This window comes from Ailuropoda melanoleuca, chromosome 6 (genome assembly GCF_002007445.2).
Source record: "Ailuropoda melanoleuca isolate Jingjing chromosome 6, ASM200744v2, whole genome shotgun sequence".
NCBI classification, from domain to species: Eukaryota; Metazoa; Chordata; class Mammalia; order Carnivora; family Ursidae; genus Ailuropoda; species Ailuropoda melanoleuca.
In genome coordinates, this window is record NC_048223.1 from 98,045,090 (window position 1) to 98,064,465 (window position 19,376).

Genomic DNA, 19,376 nt, shown 5'->3' on the forward strand with positions numbered 1-19,376 from the left:
GACAGAGACAGAGACCCAGCGAGAGAGGGAACACAAGCAGGGGGAATGGGAGAGGGAGAAGCAGGCTCACAGCAGAGGAGCCTGATGTGGGGCTCGATCCCAGAACGCCGGGATCACGCCCTGAGCCGAAGGCAGGCGCCCAACCGCTGTGCCACCCAGGCGCCCCTTTTTTTTTTTTTTTTTTTCTTAATTCATAGAGACAGAAAGCCAGTGGTTGGGGGTAGGGAGGAATGGGGAGTTGTTGTTTAACAGAGTTTCTGTTTGGAATGATAAAAATTCTGGAAATAGGTAGTGACGGTGGTTGTAAAACATTGTGAGTATACTTATTGCCACTGAATCGTATTCCTTGCTTGGCATTTGGTTGTGGAGAAAGGAGTACAGGTGACAGAGGGATTTTGCCATAGCCCACAGCTGAACACCTATAGGGCCTGGCTGGAGGAATCATTGTAGCAAAAGCAGGAGATGTTCTGAGGTCTTTATAACCCTCCCTGAGGCAGAAATCATGGGAGTACATTGAAATCCAGTTACAACTCCCTTTTTATTTTAAAGCTATAACTGGGTAAGTTTCTCTCCCTAATCTATTAATTAACATGTAAGCTTTGCCTCAGGCTTTGTGACCTGGGCTAGGACTCTTCCTGTAAGAAGGGAAATTTCTTACACGATGGTGTCAGGGTATCAGGCTTTAGAGCTCTCTTGTGACAAAGAGATCAAAATAGTTCAAATATAAGGACAGAAATAAGAATTAAAGAAAGGAATACTACTCATATTTCATCTATTTGTAATTTTGCTTATATCCTGTCATACCAGGCATTGGCTTTGTTTGCAATAGCTTCCCAAGATTCATGATAGAAATATGAGTATGTGCTGATGGAAAGTAGACAGTGTAAGATAGTGTCCACGTTTGGGTTAAGACATTATTGAGTCAGAACTGTATTTCTGGACTCCCAGCTTATGGACTGGAATGTTTCTTGAATTACTTTATAGAAAGGATCTTAGAGATTTTCTAGTCCAAGTCCTTCTACACATGATGAGGCAAATTATCTATGAAGAGAGAGACTAAATAACTGGGATAATTGATGGCTCTGAAGAAATCCTTACTGTTTAGGATGGAATTTCTTCTCCACTTAGCCTATAGCTGAGGTCATCAAAGATGAATTATGAGTCTAGACTCTTACAGCTCTCCAACTTCTCAAGATGCCTCATATGACCAAAGATACTCTTCAAGCAGAATACTTCCCAGTTAATTGTATTACTCTGTATTATGTTTCAACTGTATAGATGGAGCTTAAAGATTCTTTTTATATTGTGGACTTTATTAATTTTGCTAAAGCTAACATCTTGATTAAATTGCAATATTGTACATCCCGTGGAAAGGAAATATTTAACAAGTTACTATCCTCAGGGTTTACAAAGTACATTCAGTAAGCACTATTTGCTTCAGCATCTACTATATTTTAGCTACTACACCAGGTAGAGTTGGCAAAGATGGATATTTACAGACTTTACCCTTAAGAAGCTTACTGTCTCTTAGGGAGGGAGTAGACATTTATCAAAACGCTAGGATACAAATTAGAATGTCAGAACCAAAAGAGATAATCACATCTGAATCTGTTTTATCTTTAAACGCAGGGGATGAATAGGTTTTATCTTTAACTACATGGAATGGGTAGGTTTTACTCCATATAACAGGTGTATAACTTGCATGTTGTATGCAAATCAACAAGATATTTTTCTCTATGTTAGTGTGTTAAGGAATGTCGATGCAAGAGGGGTTCCTGGAATTCCGTGGCTCATTAATGCACAGAAGCTTTTTGAGTGGGCGAATGAAGTAAAAATTGATCCAAATAATCCAGAATATTCTGATTTAATGGAATTTATTATGGTAAGTTTTAGCAATTATCAATACTGTATATTCTATTTCCTAAGCTCTACCCCCTTGTACTTCATAGTTTGCTGTATATTTTTCTAGGCACCAGGAGGCATACAAAGATAAATCTGAAGACAGATATGATTTTCAACCAGTTTTACAGTATTGTAAAGGCAATTAGAAATTCAGCAACTGAAATAATTGCTACTTTAGGCCTGATGGTTGGTACTCTGCTGTTACTTAGCAGCCTGCAGTACATCCTACAGGCTAACCTTCAGGCTGGCATCCTTGTACAACTACTGAGTGCCCATGGTATTATAGATGCTAGGGATATAAAGATGATATATAGACACATTCCTCCCCTCAAAGACTCCATTATCCGTTCACTTCTCCAATTGTTTCTTATAGCCAACTGAACTGCTCTGTGCGCCTCAAACATGCATTCTTCATACCTTTATTCATGTCATTCCCTCTGCCCAGAAGGGCACCCTAGGTGACTATCTTACCTACCATGCAAGTCTGATAAAGGTTTCCCTGATAACCTCAGTTAGATATGGGCCCTTCCTTCCATTCCCTCCTGTTAACTTTTTTTTTCTTTTTATAATTTCTGTGACTCTGATATCATTCTGCCTTTTACTATAGTATTCATTCTCTGTTTTATCTTTCCTTGTAGAATCACAGCGAAGAAATCTTTCGTAGCTAGCACTCTTCTTTGCGTGGACCACGTATGCACATTTGCATTTACTGAATAAAACAATGCATAGATTATTGAAGTTAAGCTTCCCTAGATCAGAGCTTCCCAAGTAATGTGCTCTATTGGTTACAGGTATACAGAAATATTGATCCTTTCTCAACATTTATGGCAAACAGATATGAATAGTCTCATCTTTTAACCCAGTGTGCAATACAAATATTTTCATTTTTCATTTCAGTCATGACCAGGAAAAGATTGGAAAGCCATGTAGGCTGGATTCTATTTTTTCTTTTCTTTCTTTTTTTTTTTCAGATTCCATCTCTGTTTGCTCCATTTCCTACATATATGGCAACTCTAACATCTCACAGTTGAGGGGAAAAATGTTTTGAAATAATTCTAAAATTGTAAAAAATTAATATATTAAGTAAAGACTATTATTTATGTTTTATAGTACATGAAACATAAAGGACAGGATATTCCAAAATATTTTCGTCTTGAACAGATGCAAGATGAATTTAACTTTGTTTCTGAAGAAGAAATGAAAAAGAGTAAACGTTTCCAGCTATTGCAACTTAGAAATGCAGGTCAATTAGACATTCTCCTTCTGCAGCAAATACCCCTTTACGACAAGGATATTCCTGATTTAGTCTTCCAGGTATGTGGTTTCTATTTGAATATTGCTTATTGTATGATAAATTAATATTTTTGCTGCTTTAAATCTATCTTAATTTTTTCTTTTTTTTAACTAAGAAGTTTATATTAAAAACCTATTTTTGAAAAAACTCTATTTTAAAAATAGGTTATAATAGACTTATTAATTTAACTATGGTTATTATCAATAAGAAAAAAATGAATATAAACTCTTCGATATTTGTCTTCATTTTATTATGGACTGAAAATAAATTGCAATAAGTCACTTAATATTAAATAAAAGTTGTTTTAAAAAATAGTGTGTGTTTTGTTGTTGCCACACAGGCATCCTTTAGCTTGTATACCCTAGTTTAGAGGATACACGAACAAAACTATACAGGACTCATTACATTTAAAACTCAAGGACAGTTCTGAACCAAATAGACTGTCTGGAGACTCTTTTGGTGTGGCTCAGAGGTGAAAGGGGAAATGCAAATTAATGATTTTTCAATGACCATGTCCTAGCACCACCAGTTAGCACATTTGACTATTATAGTCATATAACGACAGGATTTGCAGATAATTCATGAGTTTCACAAACATGGGTTAGTAGAACTACATGGAATCACAAACTGTCTAACTGGTATTCGGCTTCAGAAAACATTTCCCAACTTTTAGTTATGGTCAATCTCCTGTTTTGAGACCTTAGGAACTTCAGTTAGCAAACTACAGAGGGAAGACATGAGAATATCTTAGAATAGCTAGAAAGTTACTCAGTTTCCTCCTGCTGCTTCTCTCAATGATTGAATTCAATTCTACAGTTCCATAAACTGTGACAGGCAAAGCACAAGGCTCAGCATATTGGGAAGATAACATCATAAAAGAGGAACAGTTTCTACTCTTGAAACTAGGAGCTTTCCATATTCGAATTATTCAGAGAACAGAAAAGGAGGGAAAGTAATCCTACTCATTTTCTGAATCTGATATAACTTTCTTTTTTTTTTTTTTAAAGATTTTATTTATTTATTCGACAGAGATAGAGACAGCCAGCGAGAAAGGGAACACAAGCAGGGGGAGTGGGAGAGGAAGAAGCAGGCTCATAGCAGAGGAGCCTGTTGTGGGGCTCGATCCCATAACGCCGGGATCACTCCCTGAGCTGAAGGCTGACGCTTAAACGCTGTGCCACCCAGGCGCCCCTGATATAACTTTCATACCCAAATTGGACAAGGAGAGCAGAAAATGATCATTTTAGAACATTTTACTTATGAGCATAATTGTAAAATTACTAATAAAATTTCAACAAATTGAAAAACAATGTATTATATATAAATATATAATTACACTTTATGATCTGAGAGGGTTTGTTTTCACATAACAAAGCTAATTTAATTAGGGAATCTATTAATATAATTTACCACATTAACAAAATTAAGGAAGGAAAAATATGCTCCTTTTAATAAATGTCCAAAAGGCATTTAATAAAATCAGTGCTCATTCATAATGAAAGCTCTTAGTATACTAGAATTAAAAGGAAATTTTTTCTTTTTTTAGTTTTTATTTTTTAATTCCAGTTAGTTAACACACAGTGTTATATTAGTTTCAGATGTACGATGTAGTGATTCAACAGTTCCATACAATACCCAGCTCTCATAATGACAAGTGCACTGTTAATCTCTATCACCTATTTCACCCATCCCCCTACACGCCTCTCTTCTGGTAATCATCAGTTCTCTATAGTTAAGAGTCTGTTTCTTGGTTTGTCTCTTTCTCTCTCTTTTTCCCCTTCGCTTGTTTGTTTTGTTTCTTAAATTCCACATATGAGTGAAATCGGATGGCATTTGTCTTTCTCTGACTTATTTCACTTAGCATTATACTCTCTAGCTCTATCCATGTTGTTGCAAATGGCAAGATTTCATTCTTTTTATGGCTGAGTAATTTTTCATTATATACATATATCCCATCTTTATCCATTCATCAATCAATGGGTACTTGGGTTGCTTCCATATCTTGGCTATTATAAATAATGCTGCTATAAACATAGGGGTGTATGTATCCTAGTAGTGCAATTGCTAGATCATAGGATAGTCCTATTTTTGACTTTTTGAGGAACCTCCATACTGTTTTCCAGAGTGGCTTCACCAGTTTGCATTCCTGCCAACTGTGCAAGAGGGTTCCCCTCTCTCCACATCCTTGCCAACACCTGTTGTTTCTTGTGTTGTTGATGTTAGCCGTTCTGACAGGTGTGAGGTGATACCTCATTCTAATTTTGGTTTGTATTTCCCTGACGATAAGTGATGATAAGCATCTTTTCATGTGTCTGTTGGCCATCTGTATGTCTTCTTTGGAGAAATGTCTGTTCATGTCTTCTGCCCATTTTTTCATTGGATTGGGGGGATGTTGAGTTTTATAAGTTCTTTATATATTTTGGATACTAACCCTTTATTGGATACGTCATTTACAAATATCTTCTCCCATTCCTTAGGTTGCCTTTTAGTTGTTTCCTAAGAAGAGAACTTCTTTAAACTGATTAAGAATGTTACAACATTTTGGGTTTTTCTGCTGATGTGAACTGCATTGAAGGAAGTGCTTCTTCTAAATTATGGAATTGAGAGGGTGGGAAGGGAGACAAGAAGGCATGACCTACATATCCACTGGATGATTACAATGAGTTTCAGATATAATTAGCTAGTAATGCAGAAACATACAGAAAGCAGAGCAGAACACAGGCCAGGACAGCTGCAACAAATTTTGATTCTGGTTTTTCCTGGACTTTGGTATCCTAATGGGGAGTAAGCTTCTTGTGACATGTCCACACAGAGTAGGGTTTTGCCAGAGTTAACAAAACAAAATGAAACAAAAAAAGCAGTTAAACAAAAAACCCCTGTGCACAATAGGCAAGGTTTACCCAACTACTCCAAGAGAATTAATACTTATATGGTAAATGCACTTCCATTTAAGGGAATGTTTACAAACATTGGCCTCCTCTGGTTCTTGATCCCAAGTCAGGGTCACTAAGGCCATATTTTCCTTCAAGAAAAGAAATAGAGCCAGTACCCAGGTGTCCCTGAACAAGACAGAGAATTGTCTCCAGCTTTTCAGCATTCTGGAAAATCTGTTCCTTATAATCTGCCCCTTGACTGTGATTCAATACCCTATTAATTGTATGGCTTTGAAACTGAGTTGGTGTGAATCATGATCAGAAATCCATTTCCTGGGGCACCTGGGTGGTGCAGTTGTTAAGCATCTGCCTTCGGCTCAGGGCGTGATCCCAGCGTTCTGGGATCGAGCCCCACATCAGGCTTCTCCGCAGGAGCCTGCTTCTTCCTCTCCCACTCCTCCTGCTTGTGTTCCCTCTCTCACTGGCTGTCTCTCTCTGTCAAATAAATAAATAAAAATATTTAAAAAAAAAAAGAAATCTATTTCCTCATAGGCTCCTATGCAAACATTATACTTAGGGGATAGACATCAATTTTCCCTTAATCTGAACAATGTAAGGATGCCCACTATCATCTCTACCAGGAAGAGCCAATGCATTAAGACAGAAAGAAGGAAATTAGAATTAGAAAAGACAAACTGCCCTTGTTGCAGAAAATACAGTTGTCTACATGGAAAACATAAGAGAAACTACAGCAAACTGTCACAACTAGTAAATTTGTTGAATATAATATTCATATTTAAAATGACTAATTCTTTATTGCAAAAGGAACATTGTACCTCTACAACGGAGATATCTAGCTGTCACCATCTTGGCTCAGTGATCCAGCTTAATCTTACTAATAGTGGTAGGTAGAATAATGGCCCCCTCTTTAGATGTCCACTCTCTAATCCCTAGAACCTGTGAATATGTTATGTTACATTGTTTAAAATAGGGAGATTATCCTGGTTTATCTGGGTGGGACCTAATCTAATTACACGAGCCTTCAAAAGCAGAGAAATTTTTCCAGTTGTGAGCAAAAGCTGCAGAAAGAGAAATCAGATTTGTCGTGAGAAGGATTCAACATGTAGTTGCTGGCTCTGAGACTTAAAGGAACATCTGCAAAGACTGGAGAGAGGTCCCGGGAAGGTAAGAGTGGGCCCTAGCTGATGGCAGCAAGGGAAGGAGACCTCAGTCACACAGCTGCAGGGTACTGGATTCTGCCAACAACATCAATGAGCTTGGAAACAGATCCTTCCCAGACCTTTCTGTTAAGAACCCAGCTGGCCTACACTTTGACATCAAACTTGTGAAACCTGGAGCAGAGAAACCAGCTGAGACAACCAGAACTTCTCACCTACAGAACTGTGAGATACTGAATTTGTGTTTTTTGAAGTGACTTAATTTGTGATAATTTGTAACAGCAGCAAAAGAAAACTAATACAATAATAAAATACAGCCAGACATTATTGCCCCTTATATGATACAGTATGAAATATACAACATTATGTATGAAATATCATTGCCACAAATGTGTACTCTGAATCAAATTAAGACTTTAATTTGTTTATAAGTATGAGGAATAGAGAAACAAGTTAAATGGCACTACAAGGAAAAAATCAAATTTGGAACGTGGGACAACTGGCTTGCCAGTACAACTGTTTTAATCACTTTAAAAAGCCAGTTTTTAAAAAGGCAGAGTATTCTAGATTAAGAAACTAAAGGGACAACCAAAGACAACACATGATCCTTAATTAGATCCAGGTTTTGAGAGGAAAAAAACAGCGACTGGTGAAATTTGGCTATGGGTTGAATATTAGATAATATTAGGAAATTGTTTATTTTGTTGTTTGTGATTATGGCATCATGGCTGTATAGAAGTGTGTCCTTAGTTTTCTGAAGATTCATGCTGTAGTATTTATTAAGGAATGGGGTAGCATGGTGTCTGTAATATATTCCAAGATATTTTAGCCAAAAAAATAAAAATAATAAAAGAGACAAATTAAGCAGATGTGGCAAAGTACACAGTTAACCCTTTAACAGTGTGGGGGTTGGGAGCACCAAACCCTGAGCAGTTGAAAGTCCATGTATAACTTTTGACTCCCCCAAAACTGAAATAGTAATAGCCTACTGTTGATCAGAACCTGATAGGAGAAAGTGTTAACACATTTTTTATATGACATGTATTATATACTGTATTCTTACAATAAAGTAAACTAGAGAAAATATTATTAAGAAAATCATAAGGAAGAAATAATACATTTTCAGTACCATATGCAAAAAGTCTGCATCCAAGTGTACCTGCACAGTTCAAATCCATGTTTTCAAGGGTCAACTATAATTACTTAAGAGGATGGGTATGTGGATTATAACATTCTTGCTAATTTTTTGTAGTTTTGAAAGATTTGAGGAAAAATTAAAGACAAAATAAATAGCATTCTGTATACCAGTAAAAACCCACTAAACTTGTAACTTAATGAAGATACCCCTTGCAATGACAATTAAAACTCTAAGATACATAGGAATATATTTAACAAAAAGTGCAAGGACTTAATGGAGAAAATTATAAAACATTTTGAATGATGTAAAAAAAAAATCTGAGTAAATGTTCACTGATAGGAAATTGTAAGGTGCCAGCATTGTAGGATGCCAGTTCTCCCCAAATTATTTTGTAAATGTAGTAATGCAATTCCAAACCAGTGAAATAGAACAGAGAGCCTCAAAACAGACTTATTATTCATATGTGGAAACTTTATATTTGATAAGTATCATCACAAATCAGATCTAAAAGAATGGACTTTCAGGGCACCTGGGTGTCTTAGTGGGTTAAGTGGCTGCCTTTGGCTCAGGTCATGATCTTGGGGTCCTGAGATTGAGCCCCGTGTCAGGCTCTCTGCTCAGCAGGAAGTCTGCTTCTCCCTTTCCCTCCGCACCCCCCACCCCCTCACCTTCCGCTCATGCTCATGCTCGCTCTCTCTGTCTCTCTCTAATGAATAAATAAAAAATCTTCCAAAAGGGACACCTGGTGGCTCACTTGGTTAAGAGTCTACCTTCAGCTCAGGTTATGATCTCAAGGTCCTGGGATCAAGTCCTGCATGGGGCTCCCTGCTCAGTGGGGAGCCTGCTTCTCCCTCTGCCTGCTCGTCCGCCTGCTTGTGTTTGCTCTCTCTGTCAAATAAATAAATAAAATCTTTAAATTAAAAAAAAATCTTAAGAAAAAGAATGGACTATCTGTTAAGTGGCTCTGGTCATCTGTTTAGAAAGAAATAGAAGATTCAGACCTCATGAAAGGAATAAATACCTTTTGTAAGGAAGACTGCATGTGAATTATGTTAATTACACTGGAATTAAAATAAAAAACTTAAGAAAAGGATTACATGTGAAAAGCAAAACTTAAATGGTATCTTAATCTTGGGGTGAGAAAGTATTTCTTAAAACACAAAAAGTATAAATTAAAAAGATTAATAAATTTGATATTAAAATTAAAACCCTACAATTTAAGACAATGTATTTGCGACACATATAATAAAAAATTAGTATCTAGATATTATAATATTTAAGTTGCTCTTATAAATTAATACTTTAAAGAGTAAAGCAATATGAAATATTAATATATCTTTAAGTAAAAGTTGTTACTTGCCAACAGAATTAAATTCAAGATTTCTTGCAGCTAATTGGAAGAACAAATAAATTACTTTTAGATAAAAGAATGTTCACTGTAACATGGCTGGAAGTTCGAAAGTATCTACTTCATTATTTTTGTGTAGTCTTTAATGTTATCCATAATGTAAAACATATTCCATGTGTATTAGGGTTGTATCCTACAAATGCAAATATAACAGATGCAGATTTATTCTGAATTATATAGACGAAGGAGCCTGACAAATAACTTATACCAACTGCTTGAAGTAAAATTAGAGTTATTAACTTTTTAAAGTTAGAAGTTAAGGGGCAACTGGCTGGTTCAGTTGGTAGAAGATGCGACTCTTGGTCTTGGGATTGTGAGTTCGAGCCCCATGTTGGGTGTGGTGGTTACTTTAAAAAATCTTACAAAAAATAAAGTTAGAAGTTAAAAATTAAAGTTATTGATACTAAACTACTTCCCATATGTGATTGCCAGGTAAATGCATGCATAAAGAATACTTTGCAGTCATTTTCACATTTTTTCATGATTTTCTCAATCGTAAATTTTTTTTCTCAACATTATGCTATTTTAAAAGATGAATGGACCTCATCCTAGAAGCAAATGAAATATGGTCAAAAGCTGTTCTTAGCTAATGCTCAGTGGGAGAATCTCATGCCAGAGTGTTGGCAGTGTCTCTTACACATGAACTGAATAATATTTTATATCTTATTGCGATGTATCATACTCTGAACTGTTACACTGAAGAGGTAAAACTAACTTAATTCTCCATTTAGGAATATGAAAGTCAGATAGAGAAGGATATCTCCATTTCAGATGTCAATTCTATTACTGCACAAAGGATTTATTCTGCCAATTTTCTGAAAAAGGTAACAATAACAAAATAGTATTATCAGTATGTTTGCATTTACTTTTGTGAAATCCTCCTAATCTCCCTTTACATTCTGCTTGCAAAAATTGGACTAAAAAATGGTGGCACCAGTAGCATTGTAAATACTTAATCTTCAAATATAAATTATTATTTCCTTAAATTTATTTTTTTGTAGATGAGAAGGTTGATAATGAAAAGAATTGTGAAAGTTAGCAAATTTAACTTATCGGATGTTGTGGCAGATTATGAAGAAATTGTATCTGCAAGGTACATTGTAAAATTATTATTTTTTAAATATGAAATATAAAACTTTAAGCTAATCCCTTCAAAGTTCTCAAAGTTCTCCGTTTTAATATTAAGTTACACGTCAGAGGATGCATTTACAAGGGATAAAGTAAAATATAGTGACTTAAAATACATTTTAAAATTGAATTTTGGACATATCTATATGTTATGTATTTTCAGTTGCATAGTACTAGTTTTCAACCCTCTCCTTATTGATAGTTTTTAGGTCAAGAAAGAAAAAGAAAAGAAATAGCTTTGTCCCAAATTAGTTTTGCCCTAAGATTTTCCTGTTCTGGAACCGCTACTGGAAAAGTCATTGCTGGCAGCACCACATACCAAGCCTATAATCTCCCCCTTTCAAAACGGAATCCTCAGCCATACGTGGTGCTACAACCCACAGGCAGCAGTTGGGAGAGCTTTTGGCTCAACTCAATTCTCATACTGTTCTCTCTGAAACTTGGGGGTAGGACCAGAAATAGAGATGCCATGTTTCTTGGAATCCTCCCCGGGGCCACTTGCAGATTCCCAGTGTTACCAATATGGTTTTAATTGGTTTGGATATTGAAATCTATTGTATTTTATTTTTAGTTTTTTGGGGGGAAATGAGTGTGACCATAAAGCTATAATTTCATGGATTTGTGTTGGCAGCTTGTGTAACTAACTCCTGTTTCAGAGCCTGTAGAAAAGTTGAGTATCTAATCACTTTCAGGAGAGTGCTTCCTGAAAAACGAATAATATTCTGAAAGAACATCATGTTTTTGTGGAATTACGTCTCCATGCCCTTGTCTCTTCTTGGACCATTTACCCAAAGAGCATGGAGCAATCACATCTTCTCACAGCATGAGAGTGAGCACAGCATCTCATCTGTGCTCAGAGAAAGGTTCTTTCCTTGGGTTTAAGACAACTCTGTCTCCCCTCAACAATGAAGAGAGTATGGTTCAGAATAATGGCCTTATTTATAATAATTCACTTTAAAAATTGATGTCTTTTAAAACAAAGTTATCTTGTGCATATGCAGCTTATCGCTTTTTTACTCTTTAGCCAGTTGACACATGCAGTTTGTAAGCTTGTTGAACAACGAAGAAAGTTAAAGCCTCAGAGGAAAGAAAGGAAAAAGGTGGCAGCACAGACTATCTGTGATGGAGATGTTAAGATTCTTGTCAGAATACTGCAGGCTTATAATATTCCTACCAGGAATACAACAGTTAATAGGTAAGATAGTGTGCACCAATTTTTACAGTTGCAAAAGCGTTATCTTTTTTTTAATTTTAATTTTTTTTTTGCAAAAGCTCTATCTTAAATATAAATTTCCATGCTGTCCTATGTGTGAAAATTGGCACTGTGTTAATGCTCCATATACAGAAATGGAATGAAAATTGAAATCTTCATGTGGATTGTCATGCTGTCATTGCTATGTATTAGGAGTTTTCAGAAGTTTGAGATGACCACAGTAAATTTACCATGTGTATTTTGGGATGCCATATCAAATAAATGCCTTTTGACCTTCTTCCCTTTTGTTACCACTTGTGACCCTACTGTCACCACCTGCCCTGTTCTCTGCCACTGGCGCCTCTCAGTACTGCAGGTAGAACACAAGAGAGAGTAGGCTCTTTCAGACTTGTTATTTTAGTTGACCTCTGCAGAAATCAGATCTTACCCAACTCTTCTGCAGACACTCCATGGGTTTTATTTACGTATCTTGAGCAGAGGATATATGGGGCCAGAATGGGTATCACCGTTTAGTGGCCAAATTAAGGCATCATGAATATTAAATGCTCATGTATATTTAGTGTGTCCTGAATGTTGAATGTCTTCTGTATTTAGTCTCATGTATGAATCCTATATTATTGGTATTTAGGACCCAGGTATCTCAGGAATATTAAGTATCCTCCTCTATGTTTAACACATATGTGCTCTACCTGCTTACCTAATGTTTACCACATCCCATGAATTCTACATATGAAAAATATTTGGCTTACTAGGTACTAATCTTTAGTTAAAACCTCTTAAAAAGTTTTTCCTATGTTTTATAAGCAACAACCCTATTTATCTAATAGAATTGATGTTCTCAAAACAAATGCACATTCCAAAGGCTAACTTTTATGAAGTAAGGACATCATAAAGTCACCACCATTTTCTGTAATCGTCAATTTGTAAAAGAAAGAATATTGTAACACCAAAAATAGAAAGGATGTAATCTCAAAGTATCACTTGCCTTATTTTTCTCCTTTGCTGAGGACAATTGAAAACTTCATCACAGACTAAATTCAATCCATGGTTCAGCATTTAGAAGCCACTCTTCCAGAGTGGTGATTATCAAACGTTCAGCTCTAACCACCTATGATAAGAAGATCCAAAGCAAACTCTGTAAGATCCAGAGTAAATGAATTATTTATCACCATGCACATAGGCAAAACCCTGCCCATTCCCACTAAAACTAATGTTAAAATTATTTATCTAAAAATTGTTTTATTTAAATTCAGTTTAGTTAACACATAGTATATTATTAGTTTCAGGGGTAGAATTTAGTGATTCATCAGTTGCATATAACACCCAGTGCTCATTCCATCAAGTGTCCTCCTTAATGCCCATCACGCAATTACCCCATCCCCCCCCCAGTAATCCTCAGTTTGTTCACTATAATTAGGAGTCTTTTATGGTTTGCCTCCCTCTCTGTTTTTATTGTATTTTATTTTTCCTTCCATTCCCCTATGTTCATCTGTTTTGTTTCTTAAATTCCACATATGAGTGAAATCATATGGTATTTGTCTTTCTCTGACTGACTTATTTCCCTTAGCATAAAACCCTCTAGTCCCATCCACATCACTGCAAATGACAGGATTTCATTCTTTTTAATGGCTATATTTCATGCATATATATATTTCACTTCTTCTTTGTTCATTCATCTATTGATGGACATCTGGGCTCTTTCCAGATTTTGGCTATTGTGGACATGGCTGCTATAAACATTGAGGTGCGTGTGCCCCTTGGCATCACTATGTTTGCATCCTTTGGATAAATACCTAGTAGTGCAATTGCTGGGTCATAGGGTAGCTCTATTTTTAACTTTTTGAGTAACCTCCATACTGTTTTCCAGAGTGGCTTCACCAGCTTGCATTCCCACCAGCACTGTAAGAATGTTCCCCTTTCTCTACATCCTCACCAGCATCTGTTGTTTCCTGACTTGTTAATTTTAACCATTCTGACTGGTGTGAGGTGGTATCTTATTGTGGTTTTGATTTGCATTTCCCTGATAATGAGTGATGTTGAGCGTTTTTTCATGGGTCTGTTGGCCATTTTTATGTCTTCTTTGGAGAAATGTCTGTTCATGTCTTCTGCCTATTTCTTGACTGGATTGTTTATTTTTGGGGGGGTTGAGTTAGATAAGTTCTTTATAGATTTTGGACATTAGCCCTTTATCTGATATGTCATTTGCAAATATCCTCTCCCATTCCATAGGTTGCCTTTTAGTTTTATTGATTGTTTCCTTTACTGTGCAAAAGTTTTTTGTCCCGATGAAGTTTCAGTAGTTCATTTCTGCTTTTGTTTTCCTTGCTTCTGGAAACATGTCTAGTAAGAAGTTCCTGCAGCTGAAGTCAAAGAGGTTGCTGCCTCTGTTCTTCTCTAGCGTTTTGGTGGATTCCTGTCTCACATTTAGGTCTTTCATCCATTTTCATTTATTTTTCCCTATGGTGTAAGAAGGTGGTCCAGTTTCATTCTTCTGCATGTGGCTGTCCAGTTTTCCCAAAACCATTTGTTGAAGAAGCTGTCTTTTTTCAATGGATAGTCTTTCCTGCTTTGTCTAAGATTAGTTGACCATAGAGTTGAGGATCCATTTCTGGGTTCTCTATTCTGTTCCATTGATCTGTGTGTCTGTTTTTGTGCCGGTACCATACTGTCTTAATGATAAGGCTTTGTGATACAGCTTGAAGTCTGGAATTATGATGTCTCCAGCTTTGGTTTTCGTTTTCAACATTACTTTGGCTATTCAGGGTCTTTTCTGGTTCCATACAAATTTTAGGATTGTTTATTCCAGCTCTGTGAAAAATGCCAATGGTATTTTGATAGGGATTGCTTTGAATGTGTAGATTGCTTTGGGTAGCATAGACATTTTAATAAAACATGGAATGTTTTTCCATTTCTTTGTGTCTTCCTCAATTTCTTTCATAAGTGTTCTATAGTTTTCAGAGAATAGATCCTATGTCTTTGGTTATGTTTATTCCTAGGTATCTTATGGTTTTTGGCGCGATAGTAAATGGGATCGATTCCTTGATTTCTCTTTCTAGTGCTTCATTGTTAGTGTAGAGAAATGCAACAGACTTCTGTGTGTTGATTTTATAGCCTGCGACTTTGCCGAATTCTTGTATCAGTTCCAGCAATTTTTTGGTGGAGCCTTACTGGTTTTCTACATAGATTATATGTCGTCTGTGAAGAGTGCAATTTTGACTTCTTTGCTGATTTGGATGCCTTTCAAATTTCTTCTTGTTGTCTAATTGCTGAGGCTAGGACTTCCAGTACTATGTTGAACAACAGTGGCGAGAGTGGACATCGCTGCTGTATTCCTGACCTTAGGGGGAAAGCTCTCAGTTTTCCCCTGTTGAGGATGATATTAGCTGTGGGTCTTTCATAAATAGCCTTTATGATGTTGAGGTATGTTCCCTCTCTCCCTACATTGTGGAGAGTTTTTAATCAAGAAAGGATGTTATATTTTGTCAAATGCTTTTTCTGCATGTATTGAGAGGATCATATGGTTCGTATCCTTTCTTTTATTAATGTAGTATATCACATTGATTGATTTGTGGTTGTTGAACCACCCCTGCAGCCCAGGAATAAATCCCACTTCCTCGTGGTGAATAATCGTCTTAATGTACTGTTGGATCCTATTGGCTGGTATCTTGTTGAGAATTTTTGCATCCATGTTCCCAAGGAATATTGGTCTGTAATTCTCCCTTTTATTGGGGTCTTTGTCTGGTTTTGGGATCAAGGTAAGGCTGGCTTCATAGAATGAGTTTGGAAGTTTTCTTTCATTTCTATTTTTTCAGAAGAATAGGTATTGATTCTTTTTTAAATGTTTGGTAGAATTCCCCTGGGAAGCCATTGGGCCCTGGACTCTTGTTGGGAGATTCTTGATTACTCATTCAATTTCTTTGCTAGTTATGAGTCTCTTCAGGTTTTCTATTTCTTCTTGTTTCAGTTTTGGTAGTTTATGTTTCTAGGAATTTATCCATTTCTTCCAGATTGCCTAATTTGTTGGCATATAATTGCTCATAATATTCTTTTATAATTGTTTGTATTTCTTTGGTGTTGGTTGTGATGTCTCCTCTTTCATTCATAATTTTATTTATTTGGGTCTTTTCTCTTTTCTTTTTGATAAGTCTGGCTAGGGGTTTATCAATTTTGTTAATTCTTTCAAAGAACCAGCTCCTGGTTTTCGTTGACCTGTCCTACTGTTTTCTTAAATTTCTCTATCATTGGGGCGCCTGAGTAGCGCAGTCGTTGAGCGTCTGCCTTCGGCTCAGGGCGTGATCCCGGCGTTGTGGGATTGAGCCCCACATCAGGCTCCTTCTCTGGGAGCCTGCTTCTTCCTCTCCCACTCCCTCTGCTTGTGTTCCCTCTCTAGCTGGCTGTCTCTCTGTCAAGTAAATAAATAAAATCTTTAAAAAAAATTTCTCTATCATTGATTTCTGTTCTAATCTTTATTATTTCTCTTATCCTGCTGAATTTATGCTTTATTTGCTGTTCTTTTTCCAGCTCCTTTAGGTGTAAGGTTAGGCTGTGTATTTGAGATGTTTCTTGCTTCTTGAGTATTGCTGTATACTTTCCTCTTAACCATCTTTGCTACATCCCAAAGGTTTTGAACTATTGTGTTTTCATTTTCATTTGCTTCCATATATTTTTTAAATTCTTCTTTAATTTCCTGGTTGACCTATTCATTCTTTAGTAGGATGTTCTTTAACCTCCATGTATTTGTGGTCCTTCCAAATTTTTTCTTGTGGTTCACTTCAAGTTTTGTAGCATTTGGTCTGAAAATGCGCATGGAATGATCTCAATCTTTTTGTTCCAGCTGAGTACTTGTTTGTGACCCAGTATGTGGTCTATTCTGGAGAATGTTCCATGTGTACTCCAAAAGAATGTGTATTCTGCTGCTTTAGGATGAAATGCTCTGAATATATTTGGTAAGTTTATCTGGTCCAGTGTGTCATTAAAAGCCCTTGTTTCCTTGTTGATCTTCTGCTTAGATGATCTGTCTATTGCTGTGAATGGGGTGTTAAAGTTCCCTACAATTATTGTATTATTATCAATGAGTTTAAGTTTGTTATTAGTCTATATATTTGGGTGTTCCCAAGCTAGGGGCATAAATATTTACATTTGTTAGATCTTCTTGTTGGATAGACCCCTTTATTATGATATAGTGTCCTTCTTCATCTCTTATTACAGTCTTTGCTTTTAACTCTAGTTTATCTGATATAAGGATGGCTACTCCACCTTTCTTTACATGTCCATTAGCATAATAAATGGTTCTCCACCCCCTCACTTTCAATCTGAAGGTGTCTTTGGATCAAAAATGAGTCTCTTGTAAGCAGGATATTGATGAATATTGGTTTTTGATCCATTCTGATACTCTATGTCTTTTGATTGTAGTACCTTTAAGCCAGGCATGGCCCCCACTGTAGTGGACTCCTAAAACCGATTTTGTACTCTGCTTCTTATAATACTTTGTAGTAGCCTCCTCAAGCAGGTTCCCTCCCCACCGCCATATCCTCCGCTCTATCACACCAGATTCAAGTCTCTGCACCTCCTACCTTCCAAAAGGTGGTCACTTTTCTATTTGTAGACTTGTGGTCCAATTGATTTCTCAGGCTTAGAATGATTTGATAACTATCTAGTTGTATTCAAGGGATGAGACAAACTTAGGGTCCCCTTACTCCTTTGTCATCTTAATTCCTCTTCTCTGTTAAAATTATTTGAAGTGTATATCTCTATATTGTTTTTTCCTGAAGAACCTTGGATCTGCCTACCTATTTGAAATCATCAATATCTCGCCTCAGACATAAAGAAACAATCAAATCAGTAGCTTCGGATGAGATCCTAAATGAGGTAAGTGTTTAACACATCTATAAAGTGCAATTTTGATCATGTTTACCCTGAATTGCAACTGGCTCCTAATTGGTCTCTCCATCTCTAGAGTCTTAAGCTTCCAGTTGATTTCCTATAGCACAATGAAGGTACCCTTTATAAGATGTAATCCTAACCAATTCACTCCCTGCTCCCCTGTTTTCAGGGCCTATAGAATAAGGTACAAGCTCTTTTAGAAAGCCTACAAAAATCTATGATGATCTGGCCCTTAACTACCAATCAGCCACATCTCTCTCCTTCCCAAGACAGTATCATATCATACGACTACTTCTAGAAGGACTCTTTCCCTTTCCTTTGCCTGGAATGGCCTCCACACAGCTCCATATTATTGGTCACATGAAACTTACCACATAATGTTTCAAAACTCAAGGTCAATCAATGTTTTCTCTGTGAAACTCTCCTTGTCCTTATTCCAGAAAATTAATCATTGGCTCTCCTGAGTAACTATTATACCTTGAATATATTTCTTTTATTTTTCACATTTTATTGCAATTATTTGTTTACCTGTTTATTTTCTCCCGTCCTTAAGGGTAAGTTCCATTTATCTTTCGATCCTAGAAAAGTATCTGATATTGAATAGGACCAATAAATGTTTATTAAATGAGTGAATGAAAAATCGCTGTTTGAAAAACTAGAAAAAGTAAGCCATCCAGTTGTCGGCCAGTAAACAAGTAATTTCCTGGCCACCTACGTTTCGTCAACTATATAAAATACCTTAAAAATCTAGTCAGTATTTATTATGTGTTTCAGGACACTGTACAACCTTTCGTGGAAGTTTCTTTTCAACGCACTGTATACCAAACCAGTACTGCAAGTGGATCTCATCCATGCTGGAATGAAGAAATTAAAGTAGATTTTACGTAGGTTGGAATCTCTTTTTCCTCAGCTTCTAAAAAAAAAAAATAACAAAATTGTTTTCTTGAGCCATTGCTTGAAAATAATGATTGAGATAGGCTTTATTTTTTAAGCTTTTAAATTATGAAATATTTTTTACATGGGTACTGATTAATGTATATGCAAATGTAAGTTCTGAGGAAAAGTAATAATATGAATGCCTGTGTATCTACCATCCAGCTAAAAAAATAGAATATTACCATTACCTTCAAAGGCCAGTACCTAGTTGTTACTGAGCCAGCACCTAATTGTATCCCCTTTCTTTCCCCGTAGAGGTAACAACCACTAATTTGTGTTTAACATTCCCTCTCTTTTTATTTTATATCATAAGTAGTTATCCCTAACCATGTATTATTCACTTGTGGATGTTTCAACTTTATATAAATTGAATCATCTTTTGCAATCTTGTTTGTTTACTCTTAATTATTTTGAGAGATTCCT

At 36.2% G+C, this 19,376-nt stretch overlaps 1 protein-coding gene across 1 annotated transcript in view; it reads left to right on the forward strand.

Annotated features, from left to right (window-relative positions):
• The window catches only part of CC2D2B (coiled-coil and C2 domain containing 2B), a 100,333-nt gene that overhangs the window by 43,657 nt on the left and 37,300 nt on the right, over positions 1-19,376 (forward strand). Inside the window, exons 18-24 of the mRNA XM_034663036.1 lie at positions 1,744-1,882; positions 3,013-3,216; positions 10,525-10,617; positions 10,795-10,886; positions 11,946-12,116; positions 17,906-18,002; positions 18,792-18,901. Coding sequence (XP_034518927.1) covers positions 1,744-1,882; positions 3,013-3,216; positions 10,525-10,617; positions 10,795-10,886; positions 11,946-12,116; positions 17,906-18,002; positions 18,792-18,901 — 906 coding nt within the window. The remainder of the gene's footprint in view (positions 1-1,743; positions 1,883-3,012; positions 3,217-10,524; positions 10,618-10,794; positions 10,887-11,945; positions 12,117-17,905; positions 18,003-18,791; positions 18,902-19,376) is intronic.